This window comes from Mesoplodon bidens (genome assembly GCF_964165515.1).
Source record: "Mesoplodon bidens genome assembly, chromosome: 8".
Taxonomy (NCBI): Eukaryota; Metazoa; Chordata; class Mammalia; order Artiodactyla; family Ziphiidae; genus Mesoplodon; species Mesoplodon bidens.
This window is the reverse complement of record NC_138165.1, coordinates 20,491,038-20,503,345: the sequence shown is the minus strand read 5'-3', so window position 1 is coordinate 20,503,345 and position 12,308 is coordinate 20,491,038. Positions and strand designations below refer to the sequence as shown.

The 12,308-nt window shown below is 36.9% G+C and overlaps 1 protein-coding gene across 8 annotated transcripts in view; it reads right to left on the bottom strand.

The window, feature by feature from the left end:
- Positions 1-12,308, bottom strand: part of SESTD1 (SEC14 and spectrin domain containing 1) — a 140,256-nt gene that overhangs the window by 25,555 nt on the left and 102,393 nt on the right. For all 8 annotated transcript variants that reach the window (XM_081241861.1, XM_081241860.1, XM_081241864.1 and 5 more), the window contains one exon: positions 1,882-2,004. In XM_081241861.1, the coding sequence (XP_081097987.1) occupies positions 1,882-2,004 (123 nt within the window). The remainder of the gene's footprint in view (positions 1-1,881; positions 2,005-12,308) is intronic.

Below are 12,308 nucleotides of genomic sequence, written 5' to 3'. Positions count from 1 at the left end.
AGAGAAATAATCAGTCTCTCTGGGATGTGGGGAAAAAAATCATACACACACACACACACACACACACACACACATTTTAATCAAAATGTTCCTTCCTAGGAAATTGGGGAACATAAAATTTATAGAACCTCAGATGAACAGGCTGCATTCAGTTCAGTTATGGTCATTCTCTGGTTTACCTCTCAAAAACATTTAACTGTATAGAAAATGATTATTTCTAGCCCCACCCCCCCGAAACACACACACACACACACACACACACAGAAACAAAAACAAACTTAAAAAAACAATCCACCATCAAGATATGGGATTTGGATTAAGATGGTAAATAAGAAATGAACCTGGATGTTCACATACCAGGAAAGAGCAGTCATCAGGACTGACACTGGAAATGTATGTGAATTGGTGGTGATGCACAGTTGGTGAAATGATGGGTATTTATACTTTATACTATGATATAGGAATCTCCATCTAGGAGGAAAGAAACCCTGCCAACACACTTAGGCTAATACCTTAGGAAGAAATGGGGTCTTGATTCTTTATGCAGACCTGTTTTGCTGCTTACTATAAGGCACAACACACCAGTATTCTCCTCGGAGACCAGAAGTCAGTACTGTGGGATGGGGAGACACTGACAGAATCTAAAGCAACGTCAGAGATTTATGCTTCTGCACCTTCCTATTCTGTGCTTTTCCTACCGCTCACCTAACTCCACCTAAAAGCTAAAGTAAGATTACTGGACTAAAATACTTTAAAAATTATTTTAAGTTATTATAATCATTTTCATACACCTTAATATTCTTTCTGTTGTGCTTCCCTACTATTCAAAAACCAAGGAAACTTCTCACTGCCACTCCTTGACAAAGAACTATATATTAGTAGTATTTTCATTTTCTATATATTAGCATTGAATATCCTAATCAATTTGGGTTTATTTTTAGCTTTATTTCTGAATTATGGTTTTATAAAGAATCTAAAATTTAATACTTGACAGAGTGCTTTAACACAAAATGGTATATTAAAAGTTTCTCCAAATTCTACCCATATTAAGCAATCAATACACTAGAAATTTGTCATTATAGTTTCATAAGACCTGAACAATTCCAAAATAGGCTTTAAAGTGTTGACTTTTATTTACAAAGAGAAAACTTTTAATAAAATATTAGAACGTCTTAAAAATCATAAGCTGATATACATGTCCTGCAGCAAACAACCTATTCTCAAGGTGACAATGCAGTGCCACCTATTGGTTAAAACAGCACAATTCAAGTTTTGCCTTTTAGAACTTCATGGAATTTTTTTTTCTGAATATTTTCTCTCTCTGGTTGGTTGAATCCTTGGATGTGCGTGGAACCTGTGGATACGGAGGGGCCAACTGTATATATATTATCTTTGCAATTTTCCTAGTTAGTACTTGTAAGAGACTTAAATATGAAATTCCATAATTGAAAAATCTATATATTTTATGCGTTTCACAGGTTCCAACATAATGGTTTTCCCTTTTATGCTGAAAAATACCCTGAATACTTTGTATTTAACTTACAACTCCTGTACCTGAGGTTATACTTTTTAAATTCAGGACTAGATAAAGGTTGTATTTTTGTACTATCACTCTTTCTTCTGTTACAGTAGTTCTTAAAATTTCACATGAATTGTGTTTCTATAAAAATATATAATTAAGCTATACTGGAGACAAAACCAAAACCAAACTTCTAATGAATATGTACTAAGTGGTCAAAATGTACTTGATAGCCATTAAACATACTGTACTTTATGCCCCTAAACCAAGGTGTACAGCAACTTATCACTTACTACCACACATGCTATTAATTATGCACATTAATAATAGCTCTGTAACTTGCAGAGGAAAAAGCCTCTCACACTGTGCTGGCTCTCGATCTCTTCATGCTTCTGCTGTAGGGCTTGGGAAGCCCGAATGGAGTCTCCAATCCCCCACTGGGCTCTCAGCTGTTCTGATCCAGGCCCTTCAAGCCAGTTCACAACCTATGAACGGAAGTTGAGATGAAATTTTAAAATAATCAAAAACTTTTCAAACTTTCATTCTAATTGGTTTTCCCTTCCCAAAGTTCCTCGAGTATTTTTAATTTAAATTCTTTAAATTCTATTGTATAGGCAGTAAATGTTTCTTCTGGAACTATACAGCTATAATGTGACAACTTTTCCAAAACCTAAATTTGATAAAATGTACACTACAGCACCTTAGGCTTTCAGTTATCTGATCACCTGCCAGGCTAAAAGAAATGTGACATGCTCCCATAAGAGAGGCTTAAAAATTAACTTATGATGATAAGAAAATTAGAGAACTATAGGATTTAGAATTGGAAGGGACACCAGAAATGACATTGGTCAAATTTCTTATCTAATACTTAAGAAAACTGAGTTTCAGAGAGATTAAGTGACTTGTTCAAGGTAACATAATTCATTATTAAAAAACTAGGACTAAAAGCCATGTGTCCTGACTCATACTCTAAAGTTCCTTCCAAAGCACTTATAAAACAGAATCAATTAACTGATATAAAGTTAAAATACTATTTTTCTCACTTTGAAAAGAAAATTAAAAACTGTAGAATTATACTACTACAGTACCCTCTAGGGGGTCTTCTTAGGATCAGCCAAACATTCAGACCCACAAGACCATCTGAAGTCCCCCTGGCACCAAGTCTACTCAGAAGGATGAAGGTTAGGGACTACAGTCTGCCAGGGTAACAGCACTGGGTGTTTCTCTTCTGCCGGGTCCCTGAAGCAGTCCAACAGTTCAGGAGATGAGATCCATATGGGACAGATACAGGAGACACACTGGCATCAAAACCTCACACCACACAGGCATCATGCCCATTATAAAAGTCACTGAGCTCCAAGATGCCCGAAGTTATGCCTTCCATCAAGTATTAAGAGTTCTCCCAGTCCAGAGCCAGAATAATTTTTACTACAAGCAATGTCGCCTGGTAACACAGTTGGCATTTTTATCAGGTTTTCAAGGGAACAGACCTAGATAGTTAAGCAAAGATCAAATTCTCATGCAGAAGAAAGGGTTTTGTTTTCTCTACCCACAAACATATATACTCTAAAACTACACAGATACAGTGAAGTAATTCTAACAGAAAAAAATATTGCCCAGCTTTACCAAGCTGAATTATTATTTATCAAGCTAAATTACAATCAGGAAGTCAACAGCAGCTAAACTTAGGATAGGTCCCAAGAAGTGAATGAGAATGTCTGTGCAGCATAATATTAGAGACTCAGTGGATAGACAGGCTTACCTTATCACAGACCCACAGTGCATTCCATAGTTATTACCAGGGTAAAATATATTTAAAATCTAAGAGTTTATGTAATTTAAATAATCATATAAAAGTACCACATCATAGGGGAAAATCGTGTGTGTTTCCTTCCATTAATTTTTCACATGCACTGCATTTTCATGTTACTCCAGATTTAAGTGCTGCAGCCAATTGTCAGAGTACAAGTAATTTCTATCCTGTGTTTTTCACTTCCTTGTGACTACAGTTATTACCATTTTAATGGCTCAAAACCCCTTTTTTAAGAAGGCCAGCCTCCTTGCCTGCCTCCCTCCTTCGCTCCCTCTCATCTGTCCGAACAACCAACCAACCCACCCAACTAAGAGATAAGTAAGCAATGTTCTACCTCAAGTAACTATTATACCTGCTTTCACAACTCCAGTTCTCTATTGTTGAGCATCTAAGTAATTTTAAGATGAACATATATATAGCAGTTATGCAACAGAATTTTTCTCTAATTCTCTATTGCTTTCCTAGAAAACATTTTCAATTGTGATCTTGGGTCCAGTGATGATACAATGTTAATTGCTAATAGTATATATTATAAAATTACTCTCTAAAACACTTGTTTCTATTTGAAACATCCAAGTCACGAAAGTTTTAACTGAGAATAACCTTTGCAAGGTATATAAACTGACTACTGCTTTTACTTTATTTTATTTTATTTTTATTTTCTGAGATTCTCAGTGCAATTTATTAAGAAACACCCACGTGGGGGCTCTGGGAGAAACAGTATCTCTTTCTAACAACAAATGTATTTTGTCATTTCCAAAAAAACTCTGGAAATGGGGTTCTTGCCCTCAGTCTACTTCAAGCTTAATGTAAGAGATGAGGTGGGGAGTCAACCAAAATAATGCAGCAATGATTACATTTAATTTGAAATCATTTATATTTATTACAAAAGTGGGTTAGAAACAGTAACTAAGAAAAAAGTTGCTTAGATCATAAGAATGTTGGTAAGTTCCTACGTGAATGATACTAACTTTGAGTAAAATTAGGGGAAAGTTTCCTGGAAAACAATGTAGACATGATCTACTTTTGGATTTTATATCTTCTTACATAGATTGGTAAAAAACACCAAGACTTCTTGTTTTCTTAATAACCAGAGGGGAAAAACAGAACTACATGCTAAATAAAAATCTTTTCATGAGGACCCAATACTCATCTTTGTTTAAATATTTCTCCCAGTGAGAAATCCTACACTGCTTCTGCATTACATTCAGGAGGAAATGTGGCTATCTGGCATGGCCATACTATGCCATGGATGATGGGGCCCTGCCTATCCTTCTCCATTTCCTTCTTTAACCGAGCCCGCGTTGAACTTTTAGTGCTCCCCAAGGGCGCCATGTTATCTCACTAGTTTTGCTTTGACATGGGTTGTCCTCCTACCTGAAATCTTTTCAGCCCCTTCTCTTCGTGACCTCTTTTTCATCTTTCAAGACTCATCTCGTGCTATAGATTTTGATGATTTTGGTTTTAAGTTTTCTACTGAACTGTTTATTTCTCTTTTGATCCATTTTTTTAAATGAGTTATTTTTCATTTCCAAGGGGTTGGATACTTTTGATCTGTTTGAACTTACACTATTGATTTCTAGTTGTCAAACAAATTCAAATAAAGATGACATTCTTGTGATTATTCTCGCTATTTCTTTTTAATTTTGAAACTGCCTACATAATGAGAATACTTTAAAGAGCATTATTATAAATTATGCATTTTAGAGTTATAATTTAGAGCAATATTCTCAAACCAAAAACCCTTAGAGTCATTCTTAACTCTTCTTTTTTTCCTTTTACACCCTGCATACCTGATATCCCTGGAATCCTGTTGTTTTGACTTTCAAAATAAACCTGTTCCAAGCCTACTTCAGGCCTTACTTAGATCCTTGTGGTAGCCTCCAAACCAGGCTTTCTGCTTTTAGTTTTGCCCCCTACATGGCTGACTATTACTTTTAAAGTACTTCCACCAAGTTTAAAACAGAAATGTCTTCAGGTGTATTTCTAAATATTAGTGAGAATGAATAAATTGCGAATGCTTGCTTACTAACAATATATGATCTTTTGGGATTTCTCTCTTTATGTGTGTGCCCATTTATGTCCTAGTATCTTAAATATTAATATATTCTTAGCTTCCATCTTCTCTTTACAAGGTTTTAATACTAAAGAGCAAAAACTCAAAAACAAAAAAGTCCACGTATTATTTTTGACTCACTGGAATAGCCTAACTGCTATGATTTTCTTTGCTAAATTCTGTTTTCAGAGTCCTAAATTCATCTGCAAACCTCTACTGCCAGGTACTCTTTAGAATACAATGCTTTGTTCCTCAACATCTCCACTTTTTCTGCTTTACTCTTTTGTATGAGCTATATTTGGAGGGGCAGGGTACTAGGATCCTGTTTGTCTCTGCTGGCCTGTGGAAAGTATCACTCTTTCACAAAAGAGACAGATGAGCAGTTCCATCTTAAGGAAGCACTAGGCATGACTGAAATTCTGGCTCTGCTCCTAGGAGTTGAAAGACTTTGGTCCATCACCTTTGAAATGGTGTTAATGCTACATCTACTGTACAGGGCTATTGTCAGGATTATACAGTCATTATACGTAAGACACTGAAGCACAGTAGATGATACCAATAGTTGTTAGCCTCTTTGTTTTCCCCACTTTTTCTGAAGAAAAAAGCCTAGCTCCTTCTATTTATTCACTCTTTATAAACTATGTCTCACATCTGCATTTTACAGTAAAATCCATATGCTTTTTAATCCTCGAACTAAGTGTTTTTAGTCTATGCTTTTAAAAAATGGAAATAAAAAGAGTAAGTTTTAAGAAATCTCATGTAAACATTTTGAAACAAGTTTCTACTCCCTTTGGGGGACTTAATTGCTTCTCACTGATTACTATGTATTACGAATATGAATATAGAAACAGATGTACAATGGCATTTAAGTATTTTAAACAATTAATATAATAAATTATTTCACTAAAAATGTCTAAATTCTAAAAATAAGGGTGGAATGAAAATAACTCAGAAATTTTAACTAATTAAAGTGTTATATATTATTTTTTAAAAAGTAAGGCAACATTATTTAAAATTTAAACTTTGAAACTCTAGAAAACTTTTAAACGGTAGAAACAAAAGAAGCAGGTTAATATAAATCATGATAACTGGGGAAAAACAATTCATTAGCAGGAAACTTTCAAAGAGTTATAATTTAAAAATAAATTTTTTTCTCTCTCTCTTTTTTTTTTTTTTCCGCGGTACGCGGGCCTCTCACTGTTGTGGCCTCTCCCGTTGCAGAGTACAGGCTCCGGACGCGCAGGCTCAGCGGCCATGGCTCACGGGCCCAGCCACTCTGTGGCATGTGGGATCTTCCCAGACCGGGGCACGAACCCGTGTCCCCTGTATCAGCAGGCGGACTCTCAACCACTGCACCACCAGGGAAGCACCAAAATAAATTTTAAATAAAGCAAAGACATCTCCTTGGCACACACACACACAAAAACAGTTACACAGTCAAGTGTACATATAGTTTTAACGTATGCTGAAAGTAATTTCCCTTGGAATGCAACATCAGTAATGTAAACACCATAAATGTATGACTATTTCTAATAAAAATGATGCAAATTGAGGTTGATGCCCCAGTAAATAAATCTATTTAAATGTATTAATGATGGTGGTTTGCCAAACCGGGTTATAAAACTTAATTTCAATCAGGACATCTTGCTCATCAGTCAATCTGAATATTAACTTACTGCAAAAACAGTTTCATGCACAATCCATATGAATGTGACCTCTCAAACGGTTACATTTATATGCAAAGTATAACCTTGGAGATGTGCTCTTAGAATCCACCATGACAAATATTTGCAGAGGCCAAAAATGCATGTGACTGTCCATCATTTTTCCCTGGCCAGGCTGATTTCTAAAGACTGCATGAGAGAATATCTAGAAGCATGTTAGGTCAAACAAGGTAGAAGGGCATATCAAGCAGATGTCAAGCATCTGACCAGAAGAAAGAATATGGAGAGCTGGGATCACAGCCTCCAGCTGTATACTTTAGCAACTCAGAGTTATCCTATTTTGCATCTATGGTTCCTTTCTACAAAGGAAGAAAATCACATGGATGATTCTAGAAATAACATTTGCAATGCTGGCAGAAATTACTGCCACAATAAATAATGAGAATAACGATAGCTTATTTCAGTGAAGTGGCATCATCTCCTATCCAGAAGTACGTGAAATCTGATTTTTTTTTTTTTTGCAGTACGTGGGCCTCTCACTGCTGTGGCCTCTCCCGTTGCGGGGCACAGGCTCCGGACGTGCAGGCTCAGTGGCCATGGCTCACGGGCCCAGCCGCTCTGCGGCATGTGGGATCTTCCCGGACCGGGGCACGAATCCGTGTACCCTGCATCAGCAGGCGGACTCTCAACCACTGCGCCACCAGGGAAGCCCGAAATCTGATTTTTAAGTGTAGCGGCAGCAACATGGAGAACTTCTGCATTCCACATGAAGTCTAATGCTACCGATTTGAACTGTGGGGAATAAATGGCTGACAAACAATGGTTATTACCATATAGTTTATCTATTAGAGCTATTGGTTTCTTCTTCATTATGTTCTGTTTTCAGTGATAAATCAGTAAAAAAAAGAGATGTGGAAAATTTCAACTTTCATTAATTTTACACAAGCAGAGGTAGTCAACTTTATGATTATCTTTACATAAACATCAAAAAATTTCATTTTCCCCCAAATTTGCAAGACTGAAGATGGTAGTTTATATTCTGTGTGTGCAGACATGGTCAATATATGTTACTAAATAGCTAAACTTAAGTAATCATTTTGGCAAGAGAAATAGATCTTTCCCTAAAATGTGACCTGTGAAAAACAGAGTGTAGAAACCATCACCTGATGAATATTAATGCTCTAACCAATTCACATGTAACGCTTATAAAGAAAATTGAATTGCAATGAGGTTTATTTGTTTTTAACAATAATCTCATGACCATCACCACCATCACTGTAAGTATCATCATCATCTCCTTTCTCTAGTTTCTTTATTCTTTATCCAGTTGAGCTGGTCCATCATTTCAAAAATGCATGCCAATACATTAACTCCTTTGCCCCTGATGTCACATAGCAAAGCACAAATGCTGGGGGAATCCCATCACCCACGTTCTCTGGTGCCTGCACATCAACAGCCAGCCACGAATTGACAGGGTCACATAACAGGCTAGAAAGTTTTCACCATAAGTTCAAGATCAGCACTATCTAAAAATACATCTATACTTCCATGGTAATTTCACTCTTCCAATCCCCAAAATGAAAATTTTGAATCATTTCCACTCCATTTAAACCTCTAACCCTCTTTAACCACTGCCCTCCCCATCCCCACCCTGCCTCCAAACCTCCACCACCAAAGAGATTCCCTTTGTCTCTTACTTAAAAACAAACAAAAAACAACCAAAAAAACCTAATCACTCAAGAACTACTTCATCTTCTTGATGCCTGACTTATATATATGGAGGCAACTCTGGATCATCCTACCATCTCCCTCCTGTTACAAAGGAAGAGTTCTCGCTCCTCCATTCTAAAGCTAATCCCTTCAGCTCTGCTTTGGAGTCCATTCACTTCCACCTTGTCACGAACTTGATAGTATTAATTATTCTCTCTTCCATGCTCAACTCCTCCTTCCAAACATATACTTCCCCCCTAGAATTTAAGCCTCTTAGTTTTCCATATTACAAACACAAACTAACAAAAATAAACTACACTTGACCCCAGCTGTGGGCTGAATTGTGTCACCACACTCCCCATATGCTGAAGTCCTAACTCCCAGTGCTTCAGGATGTAACTATATTTATTTGAAGACAGGGTCTTTAAAGAGGCACTTAAATTAAAATGAGGTTATTAAAGTGTGCCCTAATCTTATATGACTGGTGTCCTTAAAAGGAGAGGACATTTGGACACAGACAGGTATAGAGGGAAGATGATATGAAGACATAGGGAGAAGGCATCAGTAAGCCAAGGAGAGAGGCCTGGAACAGATCCTTCCCTCACTGCCCTCAGGTGGAATCAACCCTGCTAACTCCTTGATCTTGGGCTTTTAGCCTCCAGAAAAATGAGGAAATACATTTCTATTGTTAAGTCCCCTAGTCTGTAGTACTCTGTTACAGCAGACCTAGCAAATTAATACACCCTCACTTCTAGGCATTGCTCTGTTTCTCATCTTTCCTTCAGAGACAAAATTCTCAGCGAGTTCCCTACACTCCACGTCTCCTTCACCACACCTCACTTTCATTCCTGAATTCACTCCAGTGTGCTACTGGCCCTGCTACTCCATACCCTGGGATCACCAACGACCTTGACCTTGTGGATTCTTAGTGAACATGTTAAGTCTTCCTCTTTTCCAATCTTCCAGCAGCATTCGACAGGGTTCCCAACTCCTTCCCTGACATGCTTTCTTCTTTTGACTTCCATGACACAGAGCTCTTCACACTTGCCTTCTTCGTCTCTGGCCAATCCTCCACTGCCTTCTCTTCAGGACTATGCTCCTCTATCTTGTCATTAAATGCTGGAGCTTCTCAAAGCTCAGTTACAAAGCCCTCTTCTCATCTACTCTCAGCTCTTTCCTTGGGAAATTCTCACCCACATCAATGCTTTAATTACCATTCATACACAGATGACAAACAAGTATGTCACCAGCCCAGACTTCTCATTTCTGGACCTGTTTGGGACTACCTTTATATATCTTCTCTTAGATGTCTCAGAGTCTCCTGAAATTCACCATGTCTAAAACCAAACTCATGATTTTCCACACCTTTTCCATCTGCACGTAAACCCAAACCTGTCCAATTTCCCTAATTAGACAACACCATCATCCATTAAGTCTTGCAAGCCAGAAAAATGCTTCATCTCTGATATTGTCTTCTTTCTCACCCTTCCTCCCTCCACTCTCCTTGGGACTTGAGTGGTTGCAATTTTACAACTATTTGTGTAGTTATGTAGCCATGCACCAAAAGGTGGGACACCCTGTCTGCTTTTACTCACCATTACATTCCACCGAGCACAATGTCACACTATTGTAGATATTCATTTCTTTAACGAGTGAGCAAATAGATAATACTAATAAAAACTCGTATGTGCCAAGCTAAACATTTTATTAAAATTATCTTCTTAATCTTCGTAACAGCCCTATTAAGTAGGTATTATTATTATTATTGTTTTCCTCACTTTACTGAGGAGGAAGCTAGGGCATTGAGGAGTACACTTCCTTCCCAAGAACAAACTTGAAAGTGACAGAAGAGAGTGGACTCAGGTTACTGGGGTACTTGTATACCACTATGCTATTCCATCTTTATGGTTTTCAAAGATACTCTCAAGCTATTTAACTAAAGTTTACCCGAGTTTAATACAAGCTATCTTTAATTTATGAATATATTATGTAGAAAAAATTATATATAATTAACATATGCTCAGAAATCTTGAGTTTCTATGTAGTTATCATGAGATAAAGCCTAAATCCTGTTGCCTGGAATTCAAGATCTTCCATGATCCAACTCCTTCCCTCTTTTCAAGCCTTTTTCCCCATGACACCCTGATGCTCTAGTCAGGCAGCGTTCAGCAAACTACAGCTTGCAGGCCAATTCTAGCCTACCACTTGTTTTTATAAAGTTTTACTGAAACAGCCAAACACATCTGTTTACATAATGACTATGCATTACAATGGCAATTAAATAGCCACAGGTTCAAGAAAAACTGTATGGTCCAAGAAGCCTAAACATTTACCATGTGGCCCTTTACAGAACAAGTTTTCCAACAGCTGAATTAGAATTCTAGGCTACAATCTAGTTCAATGGGAACAAATATAATAGCTTCCATTAGCTGAGTGCTGGGTTCTTTCAACAAATCTTTCAAAAGAGGTCCTGTTACCTCTGTTTTATGTAATGAAAGGAAGGAAGGAAGGGAGAGAAAGAGAAGAAGGGAAAAAAGAAAGAAGGAAGTCAAACTGAGGCTCAGGTGGGTGAATAATGCGACCATGATCACACAGCAAATAAGTGGAAGAACTGGGATTCAGAGCATGCTCACTGACTATGTTCCATGACTCAAAGGCTAAACACTTTCCCTGGTGCCTACTGCTGCCTGTTTCTTCAGTAGAACTTGGGATTTCATGTTATTGTTTATTCATGCTATTCTTTCTCCTCCACAGAATGCCAATTCTCCTTTAAAACCTAAAGGAGATGCCTGGTGAAATCTTACACATTCTTGGGGACAAGCTCAAGCATTACCTCTTTCCACTAAGTATTCCAAGATCACCTGCAACCAGGGGAATAATCCCTCCGTTGAATGCCCACAGCACTTCAGGCATTCCCTTGTGACACCTAACACTTTCTCTCCCCTCTTAAGTTTAATGTAGCAAAACCCAAGTTTACCTTTATATCCTGTAGAAAAAGCAGAATGCCTTCTATATAATAAGTACTTAACAAATACTTATCTAATGAATGAATCTAGATTAAAAACTTTGGGACACTTCTAATCTGGATTTTTAAAGTGAAATATTTAAGATTTACTTCTTAATAATTCAACAGATCAAAATTCAGAATGTAGTCTAAATACAGAAATGTCTTCCTTAGTATCGATTTTTAGCATTTTTAGCCTACTTATAAAAATCAATTTTAAAAGGAACTAAAAATTCATAAGAATTAAATATACTTAAAGTTTCCTATCAGTATCATAAATAAGGAAACTTAATATTATAATTACTTATATTACACATTAACATTTTGCTAGGATAGAAAAACTCTTCATAATGCCCAAATTACCACCAACAACAACAACAAAAAACTTAAGTCATTAGAAATTTAAAATAAATCTAAGGTCAACAATAAAATGTTATTTATTACAAGAATACAGGAACCACAAGTGATGTTTCCAACAGCTAGTTATTTTTGAAATTCTGATAGAGTGAGCTGAATGCTCAATGTCATCACTGTAGAAATAA